At 44.7% G+C, this 21,413-nt stretch overlaps 1 protein-coding gene across 1 annotated transcript in view; it reads right to left on the reverse strand.

Annotated features, from left to right (window-relative positions):
* Positions 1 to 21,413, reverse strand: part of ascc3 (activating signal cointegrator 1 complex subunit 3) — a 740,670-nt gene that overhangs the window by 147,772 nt on the left and 571,485 nt on the right. Inside the window, exons 29-30 of the mRNA XM_068026887.1 lie at positions 20,571 to 20,691; positions 19,086 to 19,228 (exon numbers count right to left, since the gene is read on the reverse strand). Of these exons, the coding sequence (XP_067882988.1) occupies positions 19,086 to 19,228; positions 20,571 to 20,691 (264 nt within the window). The remainder of the gene's footprint in view (positions 1 to 19,085; positions 19,229 to 20,570; positions 20,692 to 21,413) is intronic.

A 21,413-nucleotide genomic window follows, 5' to 3' on the forward strand; every position in this document is an offset into this window, starting at 1 on the left:
ACCTTTTACTCTTTGGCCTGCTATTTAACAGAGAATTTTGGCTGGTATGTAGTCAGGCATCTGCTTCCCCATATGCCTTGCCAGAACATTTATACCTCTGCTATAGAACCCCGGGGCTGAATTTTCCCTATGGAGGTGGGAAACAGGAGTTGGGATTATTTTTGGGTCACTTACCCGCCTCTGGTGGGAAATTTGATTAAAGTCATAATTTTCAGGTGGTAGAGCCCTTAATTGATATGGAGACGGGTTCCCTGTCTAATTACAACTCGTGGGGTGGGACGGAGGTGGGTCAGATGAAGTGGGAGACTGATTTAGACTCCCCATGGCAGCCATCACTGAGGCTGCTGATGTCCGAGGGGAAAAATCTGCTGATTCTGTCAAAGCCTTCCACAGCACCAGAGGGAAGCGAGATGTCACAGAAGAGCTAGAGGACTGGCACATGAGGTGGGGCTGCCCCTCGCTTCTTCAATGCCAACCTGGATCTAATGTTGGAGGTTCTCCTCCCAGAGGGTGGCAGGAGGAGGCCACCAGCTAAAACAAAAGAGGCTTCGGTGCAGATTGCGTGAGACTAGAAGAACCTCCATTCAGTGCTGTAAAAGGTTCAATGACCTCATAAGCTCTGGCTAAATGCAACCCCAACCCTCCGGACTTGCATTCTCCAGCAGACACATCACATGAGGAGCCATGGGGCGAATGCTGCTCCTGAACATGAGAGGGGTATGTGCCCATGGCACTTATTGATCCCTCAGAATGGCTCAGCCATAGCGCTGCTAAGGACCTGTCACCAGAGACATACAGCTCCTAATGGATCAGGGCAGATGATACTGGACAGTGCTTTATCTCGCTCCTTTTTGCCTTTGCAGGAGAAATGAGCACACAGTGTCCAGCAAAGGGCCCAGGTGGGAGGAAGGGTGCCGTTCTGCTACTCCATCACCCTAAAGGAGCTGACAGCAATGGAGATAGACAAGATAGAGGAAGAGGAGGCAGATTACAGAGGGCAAGCGAAATGGTCCTTAAGGGGGTGCAGTGCACTCCACTACGGCCAATAGTGCGTCTCGCACTGAATAACATTGGGTATCATCAGCAATGCAGAGGTTTATACTCTCCTAGGCGAGCTCTCATCATCTCTTCCACAGGTGCAGATGTCCAAACCATTCGGTCTCCAAGCCCAGGGCAGCAAGGAGATGAAGCACCGCCATCACACCATGCAGCAGGGCAGATACTCTCATCTCAGTGGGTTTTTACACGCATGTAGATAGGGTGGCACAGGATAATAATTATAGTATTAGTGGACAGGAGGCAGAGCGAGCTGTGGTCAGTTCCCCTCTGGGGAGGGAGGAGAGACACAGCCCTGCTCAGCTGAGCACAGGTGCAGGGCCTCAGGAGTCATACGAAAGGACGCTCAACCTTGAACAGCAGTAGGAAATGTGCTCCCACATGTCGGAGGTCCCTGAGGCAGCACGGGGCTTTGGGTAGAGGATGGAGGAGTCCATCCAGCTCACATGCACCACAATGGCTCAGGACTATGAGTTCCTTCATAAACAGTGGCCAACCTCTTGGAGAGCCAAGAGAAACTGCGCACTGACATCCACAGGATGCACGAGATGCTGTGTAGTGTGAACCGGTCAGTGGCACTGGTGACGCAGAGATATTTGGAGGGGGATGCCAGTTGTGCCCCAGCCACTGTCCTCTGCCAGGTATCTGGAGCATCTGGTTAAGGCCGAGGATGTCACTGAGAAGGATGACGGTGCCACCCCTCATGTAGTATCCTTATCATCCTCTGCCTTCTTGGCTCCTTTGACTGAGGGGACCATCTGTGCAGCAGGGCCAAGTGATAGAGGCTGCCCCTGCACTGATGCAGGTGCAACCGCCTCTGGAGATACCCCCACTGTGAGGACACCTGCCACATGCACCTCAGCCACAAGCCAAGACAAGTGAGTGGGCTGCCTCCATCTCCTCCGAGGCTACAAGGGAGCACAGCGTAGGAGTGGCCGAGTGCAGAGTGGGTCACTGAGATATGCTCTTACTATCTATCGCTACTGTTTTCCTCTCTCTGCACTGTGTAAATAATGACACTTTGAGCCACACGTCTAGGACTCCTTTTATTGCTGCTGTGACAGGAAAAGTGGTATGAGATGGTGAAACAGAAACCAAGATCCTCCATGGTGAGGGCAAAGCCTCTGGGCAGATGTGCTTCCATCATTGGTGGCAAGTGATTAGATGTTCCAAGCTGCATCTTCCATGCATGTGTTAGCACAGGTGTCTCAGACTTCCTTCTATGCCATGTCCTTCAACCTGGATGGGAGGAGTTCAATTGAAATGTTCCTGAATCAAGAGATCCCTGACCATCATGGCATCCCCATGAGTCCTTCATGCCCTGAGCCATGTCCAGCCACCTCTGTGCAGCAGGGCCACCTGTCTGTTCGGCATCATTTCCCTCTGCTTCTATTTCCTCCTCCTCTTGCTCATCTCCCAATGAGCTGTCTCCTTCCAGGGCCTCACCATCCTCAAGGTGCACACCTCTCTGGAGGGCTATTTTATGGAGAACGCAGCAGACCACCACAATGACAGAGTCTCTTGCAGGAGGGTACCGGAGGGCACCGCCTGACCAGTCCAGGCACTGGAAGCACATCTTCAGAAGCTCGATGGCCTGCTCAATGGTTGCCCTAGTGAGCAGGTGGCTTTGGTAGTATCGCCTCTGTGCCTCCCGTAGAGAGATGAGCAGTGTAGTCTTCAAGGGATATCCCTTGTCCTTGAGGATCTATCCACACACTTTGGGGGTTGGGGTGAAGAGCTGAGGCAGCCTGGACTGCCACAGAATGAAGAAGTCACAGCAGCTGGCAGGAAAGAGCGTGCACACATGGAGGAAGTTTTTATTGTGGTCACAGGCCAATTGAATATTGAGGGTATGGTAGTCATTCCTGTTGATGAATCTGATTGGGTGGTCGCTGTGTGCTTTGATGGCCACATGGGTGCAATTGATGATGCTCTGCAACCTGGAGGAATCTAGCGATGGTGCTGAAACCCCGCTGCCCTCTGTGCCTGCAAGGCCGCGTCTGTCGTGAAATGAATGTACAGTCCACCTTTGGCAAAGAAGGCATCAGTAACCTGTAAGATGCAGTGGTGTGCTGCCAAATGTGAGAAGCCACTAAGGCTTGCAGCTGATCCTTGGAAGGAGCCAGAAGCAAAGAAGTTTTCGGCCACAGTGACTTTGGTGGCTACTGGCAGGGCATGGTGACCAGTGCTGTGTGGTGCAAGCTCTTCGACGACAAGGACACAGATATCTGACCACCTGCCTGGAGAGTCACAGTCTCCTGCGGCACCGGGTCTCAGTCATCTCCAGGTAGCTCCGTCTTCGACGGTAGATCCTGTGTTGAGGGTTTGGCCTCTGTTGCCTTCCTGCCCCTCTTTCCTCTCCCATGCCAACCTGCTGCTCGGGGTTCTACCCTTCCTACAGACAGTGTTGCCCCTCATCGCCAATGGGCCCAAAATCTGACAGTCCTTCCCCATGCCAGCTGCAGCCTTCCTTTTGGACACGTGGCCGCTCTATTGTGATTGGCAGCCATGCCCCCTGTTCTTCTGCCCTCACTATACCAGGGGGATGATGACCTCTTTCAGTGCTTGAACACTGACTGACCACTCTCCCCACCACTTGTGGAGTGCCAGGGGCACCTATTCCCAAAGGCTGAGTTCCCTTCTGCCCTGTTGACTCTCTTATGGAGCTGGGGTAATTCCCTGGTGCGACCATGACTGGCTCCCCACTCTGTACCCGATTACCTTCAGCTGTTCAGCAATGGACAGGGCGAGTAATCTTTGCACCCCCATCAAAATTTCAAGCTCTTAAGGAGCTATTTAACTATCTTAATTGACCTCAATTGGGAGGCAGGCAATGGGCAGGATTGCTGCCCTGCCCTCCCCCTGCCCGGAACGCCAGCTTGTGCCGGTATTTTCCGGTCCCCACCGCCCAGCTCTATTTCTGACCTTGGCAGGGTGGGGCCATAAATTCAGCCTCTACAGTTTAACAGACTATATTAGCTTTCCCTCACAGGCAGGATGACTGCCTTCTGAGAGTCCGAAGATGGCTGATGAGGCTGATTCGGGATCTACTGACTTTATGGCACGTAGTGCATTTGTTGTCACGTGAGATGTCTGGTCGTGTATTATTAGTTCGGGTCATGGCTTGTTCTTTCCGCCGCTCTCGCTTTTCCTCTTCATTTTGTCGTTGTTGGATCTCAAAATGCTGAGATCCTTCCCACAGACTCTGCCTCCATTTGGTTTGGTCCAGAAGTTGATGTCAATGTTGCATTTCTTCATGTTGGCTTTCAGCATGAAGTGGTTCTTTTGTCCTCCTCTGGTTTGTCTGGCCTGACTGAGCTGGAAGATGACTTGCTTTGGAAGTCTGGTATCTGACATCCGAACTATTTAACCAAACCAACGAAGCTGATGGCGGATAATCATAGCTTCGATGCTTGTGGTTCCTGCTTGTGAGAGGATGTTGGTGTGCCTGTCCTCCCACTTGATATATAGGATATTCTATGTTGTCCATGTTTCAGCCCCGTACTGTAAGGCAGGGATCACGACCGCATGGTAGACCAGAAGCTTGGTTTCAATTTTGATGTCGCGATTTTCACACACTCACTTCCTCAGCTGGCCAAAGGCTGCACCAGCAGATTTCAGGCGATGCTAGATTTCGTCAATGTCAGCCTTCTGTGAAAGACAAATTCCAAGATACTGGAAGTGTTACACATTTTCTAAGCACTCATCATGAATCCTAATCAATGGGGCTGGGCTGTGTGCATTTGGAGCTTACTGATGCAGGACTTTGATCTTCTGAATGTTCAGTGTAATTCACATCTTCTCAGATGTCTCAGTAAATACGCTCACAATTCTCTGAAGCTCCGTTTCCAACACCGCACTTACTTCAGTGTATTGGAGCTCAATGACTGAAGTCGGGGTGGTCTTTGTTTTTGAATGGAGACGCCTGATATTAAGTAGTTTACCGTCCATTCAATAAATAAGCTGCACTCGAGCAGGGAGCTCGTCTCTAATCAGATGGAGCATGGCTGCTAGGACGATCGAAAAAAGAGTTGGGGCGATGATACAACCTTGTTTAACTCCTGTCTTAACCTCAAAGGGGTCTGTAATGGATCCGATGCTAAGGATCACCACTCGCAGATCATCATGAAGCAGGCGAAGGATGGTGACAAATTTTGGAGGACATCCATACTTCAACAGAATCTTCCAGAGTGCATCGGGATTTAGAGTCGAAGGCCTTTGTCAAGTCAAAAGACACCATGTAGAAAGGTTGATGTTGTACGCGACATTTTTCTTGTCGTTGGCGAGCTTGAAAATCATGTCAGCAATGCCTCTTGATGGCCTAAACTCACATTGAGATTCGGGGAGTAACTCTTCAGCATGTGTAATGAGTCGGTTCAGAAGAGTTCTTGTAATGATCTTTCCGGCAATGGAGAGCAGGGAGATGCCTCTGTAATTTCCACAGTTGGATTTGTTCCCTTCCTCCGAAGAGTCTCACAATCATAGCGTCCTTGAGATCATTCGGGACTTCCTCTTCATTCCAGATCTGTAGGATGAGGGCTTGGAGTTGTAATGCTAGTTCTTCTCCTCCATGCTTAAAGATTTCAGCGGGGATTCCATCACCTCCTGCCTCTTTGTTGTTCTTCATTTGTGTGATGGCTTTCATCACCTCCGTAGGCATTGGCAGAGTTTTAGTTTTTAGTTTTAGAGATACAGCACTGAAACAGGCCCTTCGGCCCACCGAGTCTGTGTCGACCATCAACCACCCATTTATACTAATCCTACCCTAATTCCATATTCCTACCACATCCCCACCTGTCCCTATATTTCCCTACCACCTACCTATACTAGGGGCAATTTATAATGGCCAATTAACCTATCACCCTGCAAGTGTTTGGCATGTGGGAGGAAACCGGAGCACCCGGAGGAAACCCACGCAGACACAGGGAGAACTTGCAAACTCCACACAGGCAGTACCCAGATTTGAACCCGGGTCGCTGGAGCTGTGAGGCTGCGGTGCTTACCACTGCGCCACTGTGCCGCCAGTTCTGAGCTGGATGTTGTGGGATGGAGTTGAAAACACTCCAGTCAACAATGGATTCTTGATTGAAAAGGTTTTCAGAATGCTCCCTCCAATGGACATTAACATCTTCCCTTTCCTTGATCAGATCCCCCCAATCCTTAGGCCTCAAAGGAGCTGGTCCTTGGGTACTTGGGCCATAAATGGTCTTTGTGGCAGGGAAGAAGCCATGAATATCATCCATGTCAGCGAGATGTTGAATTTCCTTTGCTTTGTCTGTCCAACACCTGTTCTTCATGTTGTGGATGCTCCTTTGACCTCTGCCATTGCTTGTCAGTAAGCCAGTTTCTTTTGCTTTGAGTTTGGGTCATTCTGCCACGCACAGAAAATCTTGCGCTTGCGATCAATCCTGATCATTTTCATCAAACCAGTCCTGATGGGGCGATAAATTCAGCCTCTACAGTTTAACAGCATGGAAGGAAGACATTTGGCCCATCATGTCTGCACAGGTTCTTTCCTAAAGCAATCCAAAACTAAAACCACTGCATTGCTCTCTCTTCATAGTTCTGTATCTTTCTCACACTTCAAATGTTGAGCTTACAATCCTATTCCTTATTTTGCTAGCAATGCAAAACTGGGCATCCATCAGGCACTGTGGGCCATCAGCAGCAGCAGAACTGTACTCAACTACAATCTGTAACCTCATGGCCTGGCGAGTCTCCTACTCTGTCATTACCATCAAGCCAGGAGACCAACTCTGGTTCAATGAAGAGTGCAGGAGGGCATGCCAGGAGCATCACCAGGCATATCTCAAACTGAGGTGTCAACCTGGTGAAGCTACAACAGTGGACTACTTGCATGCCAAACAGCGGAAGCAGCATGTGATAGACAGAGCTAAGTGATCCCATAACCAATGGATCAGACCTACGCTCTGCAGTCCTGCCACATCCAGCCGTGAATGGTGGTGGACAATCAAACAATTAACTGGCTTCACAAATATCCCCATCCTCAATGATGGGGGAGCCCAGCACATCTGAGCGAAAGATGGCAGAAGCATTTGCAACAATCTTGAACCAGAAGTGCCGAGTTGATGATCCATCTCGGCCTCCTCCTGAAGTCCCCAGCATCACAGATGCCAGACTTTAACCAATTCGATTCACTCTGCGTGATATCAAGAAATGACTGAAGACACTGGATACTGCAAAGGCTATGGGCCCTGACAATATTCCAGCAATAGTATTGAAGACCCGTGCTCCAGAACTTGTCGTGCCCCAAGCCAAGCTGTTCCAGTATAGTTACAACACTGGCATCTACCCGGTAATGTGGCAAATTGCCCAGGTATGTCCTGTACACAAAAAGCAGGACAAGTCCAAACAGGCCAATTACCGCCTACTCTCAATCATCAGTAAGGTGATGGAAGGTGTCATCAACAGTGCCATCAAGCAGCACTTGCTTAGCAATAACCTGCTCAGTGATGCTCAGTTTGGGTTCCGCCAGGGCCACTCAGCTTCTGACCTCATTACAGCCTTGGACAAAAGAGCTGAACTCAAGAGGTGAGGTGAGAGTGACTGCCCTTGACATCAAGGCAGCATTTGACCGAGTATGGCATCAAGGAGCCCTAGTAAACCTGGAGTCAATGGGAATCAGGGGGAAAACTCTCCGCTGGTTGGAGTCATACCTAGCGCAAAGGAATATGGCTGTGGTTGTTGCAGGTCAATCATCTGAGCTCCAGGACATCACTGCAGGGGTTCCTCAGGGTAGTGTCCTAGACCCAACCATCTTCAGCTGCTTCATCAATGACCTTCCTTCAATCATAAGGTCAGAAGTGGGGATGTTCGCTGATGATTGCACAATGTTCAGCACCATTCGCGATTCCTCAAATACTGAAGCAGTCCGTGTCGAAATGCAGCAAGACCTGGACAATATCCAGGCTTGGGCTGATAAGTGGCAAGTAACATTTGCACCACACAACTGCCGGGCAATGACCATCTCCAACGAGAGAGAATCTAACCATCTCCCCTTGACATTCAATGGCATTACCATTGCTGAATCCCCCATTATCAACATCCTAGGGGCTAGCATTGACCAGAAACTGAACTGGTGTAGCCATATAAATACCATGGCTACAAGAGCAGGTCAGAGGCTAGGAATCCTGCGGCAAGTAACTCACCTCCCTGACTCCCCAAAGCCTGTCCACCATCTACAAGGCACAAGTCAGGAGTGTGATGGAATACTCTCCACTTGCCTGGATGGGTGTAGCTCCACAACACTCAAGAAGCTTGACACCATCCAGGACAAAGCAGCCCGCTTGATTGGCACTCATCCACAAACATTCACTTCCTCCACCAACGACGCACAGTAGCAGCAGTGTGTACCATCAACAAGATGCACTGCAGCAACGCACCAAGGCTCCTTAGACAGCACCTCCCAAACCCGCGACCTCTACCAACTAGAAGGAAAAGGGCAGCAAATGCATGGGAACACCATCACCTGCAAGTTCCCCTCCAAGTCACACACCATCCTGACTTGGAACTATATCGCCGTTCCTTCACTGTTGCTGGGTCAAAATCCTGGAACTCACTTCCTTAAAGCACTGTGGGTGTACCTACCTCACATGGACTGCAGCGGTTCAAGAAGGCAGCTCACCACCACCTTCTCAAGTGCAATTAGGGACGGGCAATAAATGCTGGCCTAGCCAGCGATGCCCACATCCCATGAATGAATAAAAAAAATTTCCGATCCGAAAATGCAATATCTCACTCTCTTCTGCGTTAAACTGCAACTGCCACTAGTCTGCCAACCAAAACCCCTGAATGCACTCCCGCTGACTCTCCCTCCATTGAGTATCACACTGAACTGTCAGGTGAAATTTTATGCTTGAATCAATTCTCAGGCGAGAATGCTATCAACTGGGTCAACTTAACCTCAGAGTCGGCCAGTAATCAGAGTAATGCAGCCCTTCAGTGTGGGCAGGGTAAGTTAGTATTTTTATTATATATTTATTCCTTAACTGCTGAAGCAAGCTTGAACCAGTCAGATTGTAACTCATTTCAATGCAATGTCTTCTCTCCTATCAAATTTACAATGCTTTACCTATTTACAAGGGATGATGGATGGTAGGTTCTAAAAATAGTTCAATGTAAACTACTAAACAAGAATTTCTGCGATGATTTTAATAAATACTTCAATTATTTAGGACAACGATTGTTTTTAGCAGCTACAAATTTGCCACCAGTCAATCCACCAGTTTGCAGGCAATAGCAGTAATGAAATGTTTGTAAATAAATGTCAATAAGCTTCATGAAGATTGCACCTGTGCTTTCTCGCCACAATCATAGTTGTGAAATGCAGCATTCCAGCACAAGCTTCTTAATGACCAGGACAGTCTGCCTCTATTTGAAACCAAGAAAGCTGTAACTCAATGCTGCTAAAGTAGCAGGGTGTGATAACACAATTACTGGTGATATTCAATATGACAAGATTGTCCTAAGTAAATCATCCACAGTAAACGTGTGCATGGCTTTGAACATCAAACAGTGGAAATCTAATTATCACCGCACCTCTGCTTCAGAGGGAAAAAATCTTTGCCTCATGACTATTTACACAGAAAGCAGCTTTCTGTCAGTAGCTGCAAAAGTCCTTCATAGAATCCAAATGAAAAGACATAGGCCTGATGTACATTATCTGGAGAAAGATACAAGCTTCAGACAAATATATACAGCATGCAGAATAATTGGAGGAAGCCACTGCCCAGTGACAAACATCTTTTTCTCCCCCATGTTTGCCAATTTCTCGGACGTTGACTTGACTGACAGGAGACATGGGGCCCAATTTTCTTCTGAATGTTTATGTTTAACGGAAAAGTAAATATGATTAAACACCGGAGGAAGACTGGCAGAAAGCAATACCAGATTTTTCTTTCCTTTTTAAACACTACCTTGAGTAAAATGCATTCATGAAAATAAGCCGGAAAAGTGCTTCTTTTGGTTTGTTAAGGCCTCAAAGTGGAACTCTTGCAGAAATCCTATGGGAAGGGGTAAAAGGTCAAACCTGGGGGTTGTTAATCTATTTGTGGTCAAGTTAGTTGAGGGACAATTGATCAAGACAACAATATTGGTAATTAAGATGCATCATCGACTTTTTTTTATTAATTTAAGAAGCATGCAATACTGTACTTATCTCAGATTGTAATTAGTCCGTATTTGAAGAAAACATATAAATCAATTAACTGCACCAATGTATCTCACTATGATAAAATGCACTATTAATATTTAGTGATGGTTGATTGCACCCTATGTGAAGCATTTCTAAATATTTGAAAACCATTACTTCTTGTTAACAAATGTTACATGTCAAACATTACTAAACATTCTAGAAAGCGTTGTAGCTCAACCTTTCGAGTATCTGTGAACTTATTCCCTTATTGTTTTCCTGGAGTAAAGAGCCATCTGGGAGCATACGACAGGGTTTCTTGACTGATTACAACTAGAACAGCCTTTAACACCACTCATAGTTACCTTCTTTAGTGTTTCTTTATGATTTGGTTTCAAACAAATCCTGAGGGGTTACTGCATGAATTCACATATTTGATAGGGCTTTTGCAATATTCCATTGTTATTATGGAATGGTGATTATTCAATGTTTGCATTACGTTTTCTGTTCAGTCCTTGTCTCCAAAGTTCTAAAATGTATCATTGGCTGGTAGCTTCACTCTCACATGTATTTTTTTCAAGATCCTTCAATGGTCTTCCACCCTTCCTAAAGTACTAAGACTTTACTGGTCAAAGTCACCTTTGCAATTGTGACCACAGCTTGTTATCTTTTCTCATTTACTCTGCACTCCCTGCTGCTTTTAACACTACACCCCTCCTACATCTATCCTCTACAGATTATCTCTGTGGCACTGTTTACTATTGGTTCCATTTATAATTATCAGAACAAAAGTATGGCATTTCCTCCAATGGTTCCCTCTGCCATACTTCATCTCCTTCAGCATTTATATGCTACCCCTTTACAAGATAATTCAGAAGTATGGGGTCAGCTTCCACATGTGGAAGTGTTAGGGACAAATGCAAGAGATATTGTAATGATAGAAGAAAAGTTCTTAGCACACTCATTCAGAATGTCACTGGCCTTGTCTTCTCTTGCACAAAATCTGACTCTCCCATTAACCCAACCATGTCAAATTCCTCTGGCACCCAAATTTATTTTAAGATCTTTGTCTGCACTTTTAAACCCAATCCCATTTCAGCAGTACTTTCCTGCTCACACCCATCACTCCTCCAGTACTGGCTTACTTCTCATCCCTTTCTCTCCACCCCACAATCAGCAGCCATTATACCTCTGCTCTCTGGGACTCTGCCTAAATTTCTCTTGCTCGTCTCCTCCCTTCTTGCCTTAAAATGTCTTCTAAAAATCACCCTGGTCTCTCCTCCTAACAGTTATTTTTTAACCCTCTGTTCAGCAACGTGGTGTCTTTTGTGTCATGAACATTATAGAAATATTAGTTGGGTAGTGAAAGGACAACACTTGTTCCAATAAAATTTAAAGAAAAAGCTTAACAGCAGCATCAATTTAGTATTGTGCATTGTTTAATTCTATAGGTTGGTTAGAATATTGCCATTCATTACTTAAAAGATCAATGCTCTTGGATACAGCAGCATAATGGTCCGGTTACTGAACTAGTAACCCAGAGGCCCAGACTAATGCTTCAGAGACATGAGTTCAAATCCCATCATGGCAGGAATTTAAATTAATTTGATTAATAAATCCGGAATAAAAAGCTAGTCTCAGTAATGATGACCATGAAACTGTCTGATTGTCATTAAAAACCCATCTGGTTCAGTAGTGACCTTTAGGGAAGGAAATCTACCGTCCTTACCTGGTCTGGCCTACATGTGACTCCAGACCCACAGCAAAGCGGTTGACTCTTAATTGCCCTCTGAAATGGCCTAGCAATCTGCTCAGTTGTATAAAACTGCTACAGAAAGGTCGAATAAAAATAAAACCTGATGGACATAGGAAATAGGAGCAGGAATAAGCCATACGGTCCCTCGAACCTGCTCCGCCATTCAACCAGATCATGGTTGATCTTCTACCTCTATCATTTTCCCACACGAGCCCCATATCCCTTGATATCTTGAATACTTATTCCACGTTATATTCCATCTGCCATACTCTTGCCCATTCACTTAACCTGTCTAAATCCCCTTTAAGCCCCTTTGCTTCCACCTCACAACTCACATTCCACCTAGTTTTGTGTCACCAGCAAACTAGGAAATATTACATGTGGGCCCCACATCCAAATCATTGATATAGATTGTGAATTGCTGGGACCCAAGCACTGATCCCTGCGGTACCCCACTAATCACAAACTGCCAACCAGAGAATGACCTGTTTATTCCTCCTCTGTTTTCTGTCCGTTAACCAATTCTTAATCCATGCCAGTATATTACCCCCAATCCCATGTGTTCTAATTTTTTTACTAACCTCCTGTGTAGGAACTTATCAAAAGCCTTCTGCAAATCCAAATACACCACATTCGCTGGTTTCCCCTTATCCATTCTGCGAGTTACATCCTCAAAAAACTTGAACAGGTTTGCCAAACATGATTTCCCTTTCATAAATCCATGTTAACTCTGCCCAATCCTACCATTGTTTTCTAAGTATCCAGTTATCACATCTTTTATAATAGATTCTAACATTTTCCCTACTACTTATGTCAGGGTACAGCAAAGGAGGACCAAAAAACTGATAAAGAAAGGGAGAATAGAATATGAATGTAAACTAGCAAAAAACATAACAACAGACTGTAAAAGCCAAGACAAATGTGGGTCCATTACAGGCAGAGTCAGCAGAATTTATAATGGGGAACAGAGAAATGCCAGAGAAGCGAAATGATTACTTTGTGTCTGTCTTCACTGAGGAAGATACAAGAAATCTCCCAGAATCAGAGATCCAAGGGACTAGGGAGAATAAGGAATTGAAGGAAACTAGTTTAGTTTAGTTTAGAGATACAGCACTGAAACAGGCCCTTAGGCCCACCGAATCTGTGCCGACAATCAACCACCCATTTATACTAATCCTACACTAATTCCATATTCCTACCACACCCCCACCTGTCCCTATATTTCCCTACCACCTACCTATACTAGGGGCAATTGCTAAATGGCCAATTTACCTATCAACCTGCAAGTCTTCGGCATGTGGGAGGAAACCGGAGCACCCGGAGGAAACCCACGCAGACACAGGGAGAACTTGCAAACTCCACACAGGCAGTACCCAGAATTGAACCCGGGTCGCTGGAGCTGTGAGGCTGCGGTGCTAACCACTGCGCCACTGTGCCGCCCTTATTAGTAAGAAGGTTGTATTGGAGAAATTAATGGGGCTGAAGGTTGATAAGTCCCCAGGACCTGATATTCTACATCTCAGAGTATTGCAAGAAGTAGGTATGGAGATAGTGGATGCATTGGTGATCATCTTCCAAAATTCTATAGATTCTGGAATGGTTCCTGCAGATTGGAAGGTAGACAATGTCACCCCCACTATTTAGGAAGGGAGAGAGAGAGAAAACAGGGAACTACTGACCTGTTAGTCTTACATTAGTAGGGAAAATGTTAGAATCTGTTCTGAAGGATGTGATAAATGGACACTTGGATAATAATGATCTGATTGGGCATAGTCAACATGGATTTATGAATGGGAAATCGTGTTTGACGAACCTGTTGGAGTTTTTTGAGGATGTTACTACCAGAATTGATAAAGGGGGCTTTTGATTAAGAAGGCTAATGGTATGTTAGCCTTTATTGCAAGAGGATTCGAGTACAGGAGTAGTGAAATCTTGCTTCAATTGTATAGGACCTAGGTTGGACTGCACTTGGAATACTGTGTGCAGTTTTGGTTCCCTTACCTAAGGAAGGATATTATTGCCATAGATGGAGTGCAACGAAGGTTCACCAGACTTGTTCCCGGGATGGCGGGACTATTCTATGCAGAGAGATTGGGGAAACTGGGCCTGTATTCTATAGAGTTTTGAAGAATGAGAGGTGATCTCCCATTGCCCAGGTGTGTGCCTCTGCTTTGGCAGATGCTGCACCTCATCGCTGGTTGGAGCAAGCTCACCTCCATTGGCAATGGAACGTAGACTCTTCCTGAACCGCCCCACCTCCCGTCATGAGCCCATGAGACCTGTTAGCAGAAGGATCCATTTCCCCCATCCACCACACCTCCCCCACAATCCCAGCTCCCCCAAAATGCCCTTGTCGAGAGTGCAGAGATATGAAAGATAATGCTTCTCACTGAGGACAACTGGTTGCCTGTGAATGTGGACCTTCTCTGTGCCTTCCCTTTTCAATGCTGCCTCTTGCTTCTGTCCTGCCATTCCAGCTTGCTCCCTGCTGTGTCACTGCCTCCTCCTCCCTGTCCTGGTTCTGAAGGTGCATCAAACCCACACCTTAGACAGTAAATATAAAATTGGCCCATTAACCAGCTGACAAGAAGCTTGTTAATGGGCTTAAGTGGCTATTTATAAAGAGCAGGTAGGTTTCCTCTTCCTGCTCCTGATGCTGCCTTTTGAAAAAGAGCATGCCGGTTTCGCATTGGGAACTGAGGGACGGATTTAAGCAACCACTTGCCCCCTTTCTCGCCCTCATGAACATAAAAATCCTGCCCAATATGTCAAACACCAATAATATTCCTAGCGCTCTTTCAAATTCACCCTCAGTTATTTCAGTTGTATGTTATCTTATCTTTTTGACTTGATCAATGAATGCAGCCATAGCGTTGATGAATCCTTTGACTTATATTTATATTCATATTATTACTGTGCAGCTGCTATTATCAATCATCTATTGAACCTTAAAGCAGTTGTATCCTGGTAAATGCCCCAAGAGTAGGAACGAAAAAAGAATCAAAAGCTAGGACGGCATAGTGTTGACCACCACCCCGATCCCTTCTTGCTTCCTGCTCGCCATCTTTATAAGTGGGAATCAGCATTGTAAGGAGGTAAGCAACAAGTTTCCTGTTTCCCAGTACACGATACAAAATCAATAAAATAGGTCACATTTGAAAGTGAGCTTTGTTAGGTGCTCTACAGAGAAGATAGCGATATCTGCAGGTGGCGTGACAAAAAGGAACATTTCTTTGTCCCCAATTTATATTATAAAAGCTATAATTATATTACTGTTATATTAAAAAAATAATTCTTATCATTTGACTTTTATATATCGCGCTGTGCTGTTTCACACAGACATACTATCCTGGTGTGGTGCCACAGGACTGGAAGACTGCTAACCTTGTTAAGCTGATAAAAAAGGGAGGAAGGGATAGCCTCAGTAATTACATGCGAGTCACCCTAACCTTGGTTGTGGACAAATTATTGGAAAAAATTCTGAGACACAGTATAAATTGACGTTAAGAGAGGCATAGATTAATCAAGGACACTCAGCATGGATTTCTTAAGGGAAGGCAGTGTTTGATTACCTTGATTGAACTTTTTGAGGAGGTAACAAGGAGAGTTGATGAGGGCAGTGTATTTGATGTAGTCTACGTGGAGTTTAGCAAGGTTTTTAACAATGTCCCACATGGCAGACTGGTCAGAAAATTAAAAGCTCATGGGATTCAAAGGTAAGTGGCAAATTGGATGCAAAATTGGCTCAGTGGTAGGAAGCAAAGGGTTATGGTTGACAGGCATTTTTGTGAATGGAAGGCTGTTTCCAGTGGAGTTCCACAAAGCTCAGTACTAGTGAGTGTGTATCAACGATACAGAATTAAATGTAGAGGTATGATTAAGAAGTTTGCAGGCGATACAATAATTCGCTCTGTGGTTGATAGTGAAGAAGAAAGCTGTAGGTTGCAGGAAGTTATCAATGGACTGGTCAGGTGGGCAGGTGCCTGTGTGGAGTTTGCAAGTTCTCCCCGTGTCTGCATGGGTTTTCTCCGGGTGCTCCGGTTTCCTCCCACAAGCCAAAAGACTTGCAGGTTGATAGGTAAATTGGCCATTATAAATTGTCACTAGTATAGGTAGGTGGTAGGGAAATATAGGGACAGGTGGGGATGTTTGGTAGGAATATGGGATTAGTGTAGGATTAGTATAAATGGGTGGATGATGTTCGGCACAGACTCGGTGGGCCGAAGGGCCTGTTTCAGTGCTGTATCTCTAATCAAATAATCTAATCAACAGTGGCAAATGGAGTTCAATCGGGAGATGTGTGAGCTAATGCATTTGGGGAGGACAAACAAGGTAACGGAACGTACAACAAATGGTAAGATTCTGAAAAGTGTAGAAGAACTGAGGGACCTTGGAGTGTATGCACAGATCCCTGAAGGAAGCAGGAAAGGTATATAAGGTGGTCAAGAAAGCATACGAGATATTTTCCTTTATTGGCTAGAGACTAGATTACAAGCATAGGGAGGTTATGCTGGAACTGTACAAAACCGTAGTTAGACCGCTGCTAAAGTAATGCGTACAGTTCTGGTCAATGTATTACAGGAAGGATGTGATTGCACTCGAGTTGGTACAGAGAGAATTTACAAGGATGTTGCCAGGGATGGAGAATTTTAGCTATGAGGAAAGATTGGATAGGCTGGGATTGTTTTCTTTGGAACCGAGAAGGCTGAGGGGAGATTTAATTGAGGCAGTATAAAATTATAAGGGGCCTAGACAGAGTGGATAGGGAGGGCCTATTTTCCTTAGCAGAGAGATGAATAACCAGCAGGCATAGATTTAAAACAATTGGTAAAAGGACTAGAGGGGTGTTGAGGAGTAACCTTTTCACCCAGAGGATAGTGGCAGAAGCAGAAATCTTCATTGCATTTTAAAAGAACTCGGATATGCATTTGAGATGATGTAACCTACAGGGCTAGGGACCAAGAGCTGGAAGGTGGGATTAGACTGGATAGCTCTTTTTCTGCCAGCATGAACATGATGGGTTGAATGGCTTCTTTCTGTGCCATATACCTTTCTATGTTTCCTATTTGAGGTTTCCTGTAACTTAAGTTAGAACAAAATCCATTTGGCAACTGTTGATTCATCCAACCAGTCTACAATTTTTACAGATGTTCTTTTGTTTTGCACTTTTCTATTGGTACTAAATTCTGTTGCCTGCTAGATTGTGCTGCACAAATTGTAGTGATGTGGTTAGGATAAATTAATAAAAGAAAATATGCGAGAACGGAACTATGATATGAAAGACTTCAAAATTCTAATTGTTAAAACTATTCATCCATGATTTATTAACAAACAAATCCCATCTTTAAATTGATGGGTCTTTTCAGGTTTGGTAATAGAATGTAGATAGTTTAAACGCATAACTTGTACATTGGCCTAATTGCAGAATCTTGGAATAATTTTCCAACTTCACACGGTTGGAGCCTCATCAGGTGGTGCACATTGGGAAATCACGGGTGCACACTCCCTTGAGAGCTACAAGTCTGCAATTTCCCAATTTGTGGAAACTGCAGGCAAAGTCCACGTACCAACTCTCTTGGCAAAGGTGTCTGTAGCCCTCCTGAGGTAGCATCTCCAGGCATAACGATCTATGGCCTGCGCTTCCCACTAGCGATGGTCAGTGAAGCACACAGAGAAGGTCTTCTTCAGGAGTTCTTGGAATGTTTGCACGGAGCCCCTCTGTTCCTTTTACCAGTGGTCAGCTCTCCATACAACATGATCTCAGGCAGGCGACTGTCGTCTATCCGGGCAACGTGATCTGCCCATCGCAGATGGCCTCGATGCTGGTGATGTTGGCTGTTTCCAGGACTTCAATGTTTGTGATGCTGTCCTGCCAGCAGATCTTGAGGATGCTGTGGAGGCAATGCTGATGGAAGCGCTCTAGAAGGCATACACGACGGCGATATCGGACCCATGACTTGGCGTTATACAGAAGGGTGGTGAGGACTACGGTTTTGTACACCGAGTTTGGTCTGTGCTCTGAGGCTGTGCCAATAAATGTTAGAACACGGTTTTGTGCCCATGGTCTTCACATAATGAACTGCTGATCTTGGTTAGTGAGTAGTACCAAGCAATGGCTAGTCACTTCTGCTTTACGAAGTGAGAGATAAAAAACAATGTGGAAGGTGAGGCCACCTTGTGTATTATGGAGCATATTATGAAGCATGGAAAACTGTTTGAGAGAAGGTCACTCATTTATTTTCTTAGTCAATTAATAGTACAAGGTATGGAGGGGGGAAGTATTTAAAAATGCATGTTTTGACAAACTGCCATGTTTTAATATGCAAATAAAACTACCACATGTGATTTGTTGACATTATACTAAAACTTGGGGCTGACTTTCCTCTCTTCAACGCTCCCTTCCACTTCTCCGTATCAGAAAGGAACAGCGTACCCAAAGCTGCATCTGACCAGGGACAGGACCTGTCTTGGGCCATTAACATGGGATGGGGGAGTGGAAGGTTTCAAATTGCTGAAAAGCAACTTCCCTGGTGCAATTTTTGGGATGTCCTATGACCTTCGCAGATCTTCTGGTTCACAAGTGCTTCAGCGCTAGCTACAAAGTCTAGTTTGTTTTGGTGACGAGTGGGCCAATGAAAAGGAAAAGGTTGCCTCATCCTGCCTAATTTGCATTGGCTTGCTTGACAAGCACCTATTGCAAATTCAGGCCCTACTTCGCTCCCTTGTGAAGCCCTAGAAATCTGGGGCAATGTAAAGGAAGTAGAGACCTGACAAAATGGGTCTCTAGCCTCTTTTTCCTTAAAGTTGTGCATGGGAAGTGAGCCTTGCCTAGGGCAAATGTCTGGAAAATTGCCTCCTATAATCCTATCTAATGCATGCATCTTTGCATACATCAATGATAGAAGAAAAAAAAACAGAAGTTACTTTTGTATTGAGGTATTTAACCTGGTCAATTTAGTCTGCCCAAACACAGTTTATACAGTTGCTGAAAGACAGGAGGTATACTTATAGGGAAAATCTGTGCATCCACTCTCCTCACCCTGAAAACATCACTATTAATAATTCAACTTTTTGAAAAGCAGAACAGGGGAAACAATTCACATTTCAAGTTGAGCACTGTACCTCTCTCTCATCCATGTGCAGCCACTGTTTAGGGTCATCCTCTGCTGCCAGAAAAGCTATCAAATCCAAAGCTGTGAGGCGAGTCTGACGTCTGGATGACACAAAGATCAGCACAGGCTTGGATGGGGAATGGTTCCGAATAGCTGTTTAAAAAAAAAAATCTGAACAATTTGTAAAAGCTCGACATCTAATGGCTTGTTGGTGCTTTCGGAACAGGTGTGGTTGAATAGGCTAGGACAGATTTATTGTTCATCAGCGTTTAGTACTTTGCGACTGTCAGGTTGTAATCAATCTGAGCTGGCATGACTGGCCTCCTTCTCACAATCAATATACGCATTTATGTCATACAACTAATTAGCTTGGCCATACAGCTGTAATTAGCCTGACCCAAAATGATCTGCAACTGTCAGCTTGATAACACAGTATTTACAACATCTGAGAATTTATTTTTTCAGCTATTACCTAATCAATAGGAATTGCACTCAATGGAATTAATAAGTACTTGTTGGTGAAATAAGATGCACTTTCACATTTCAGTATTAAAGCTTCAGTTTCTTTAGTTTAACTTTGTGCTCCTTTATTAAGCCAATACATATTCAATCCAGACAGGGCTTTTTTTTTTTAAAAGGCAACAAGAGTTCAAAATTGCAATAGTATGCTTTGTTTACAATTGGCAAAGACCCCAGTCATTGCTGCTAGTTCATGGTGCTGTAACTGGTGACAACCAGGGGTGAAAGTTGGAGGTAAGTGCCATTAGTAAACCACTGTTGTCCACCAGAAAATTTGGTTTGAATTATGATACTTGGCAAGTATCACATGTTGATCTTAAACTTTAAATTGGGCTACTTATTTATTCAACATTAGAGTGAGGGATGACTCTCCCTGACATATGGCAATCACCAGTGCTAATTTCTTTTTAAGTTAAAATACATGACTGAAAGGAAACTGAGTTCCAAAACAGTTATGACACATTGCACTCCTTCAGCACTTAAAGCTTCAAACTAACTATTTTTATTGTTTCAATTACACGATAAAAAGAAGCCTTACCAAGTGCTACCAGCTACGGATTGTGTAGAGATCATTAACTATGACTGGATCATGTTAATTTACTTTGATAGTTGAAACAATTGCATCAATATCCTCAAATTCAATGGGTGCTTTAAATCAACTTTTTCCTTCTTATAATAGGTACCCATTCATGTATAGAAAGCCTGCAAACATCATCTGCTGTTAAAAGGAGAGATCTAATTAAAATATCCCCTATTTGACTTATTTATCCTACTTCATGAAGTGTGCATTATAAACTCATCAGATGTCAATGAACCAGTGCCTAGTCAAATCATGGCACGGTGTAACGTAGCACTTGTAAGTTCACACTGTCATCTAACTTAGTCCCGTAGTAACAGATGGGTTCAAGGATACAAAAAGGACCAAATAAGCAAGGTTAGACATTGTAAAGGTGATATTTCTGCCTTTTAAATTTACCTTGGAATGTTGGCTTGTTCATGCTGGCCATGCGAGGGCAGTAATGCTGGCCCGGGAAGCCATGAATGTGAACTTCAAGAGGTACTGGACGCACAGATGGTCTAAAGTTAAACAATCCATTCTAAATTAAAGAAGAAAAGCACAGTGTATTATTATTTTCAATATACTTTAAAGCATGATTGTTTGATCTGAAAGATGAATGTTTTGGCATTCAATCTAAAATACATAGAACTATAAACTCAATACACAGACTAGCTTTCCTTCAGAGCTGATTCACAAGTAGTAGTGGTGATCTGTATATGGCAGGCCCTCTGCTCATTTTTCTGCGCCTCATGGTTCTGCATTTTCTTTTTCAGTTGCTCATAACAGCCTCGCACTTTTTAACTTCCATGAGAAATGAGCAATATGATCAGGGGAAAGTACATGAGGTGGTTCCCTGTTGCCTTCTTCATGTGTGCTTTAAAAGAAGCACAAGTCCTCTTCCAGAAGCATCCTCTGCCTGTAAGCAAGCATTGTTCATCAAGGGTCTTGCTCCTCCACCATTACCACCGAAAATTCACTGGTTTCACCACTGGCCATGACTCGTAACCCGGAGAATGGGACCCTTATCCGGGCCTGGGGCAACTTGCAAAAGGGCAGGAACAACTACCCCCTAAGGTATTAAATGACCCTGCTACCCTAGGATAAGGACAGAGGATATTAAAATAACCAATCTCCTGTCATACCAGAAGGACCCCTCTGCAGTGCTGAGTTACTAGATTTCATTCAGGGTAGCATCTGAGGTGTTACAGTTGTCCTTAAAGTCCTTGGATTAGGAAAGGAAACACAGGTCTATGACACAGA

Source organism: Heterodontus francisci, chromosome 3, assembly GCF_036365525.1.
Source record: "Heterodontus francisci isolate sHetFra1 chromosome 3, sHetFra1.hap1, whole genome shotgun sequence".
Lineage (NCBI taxonomy): Eukaryota > Metazoa > Chordata > Chondrichthyes > Heterodontiformes > Heterodontidae > Heterodontus > Heterodontus francisci.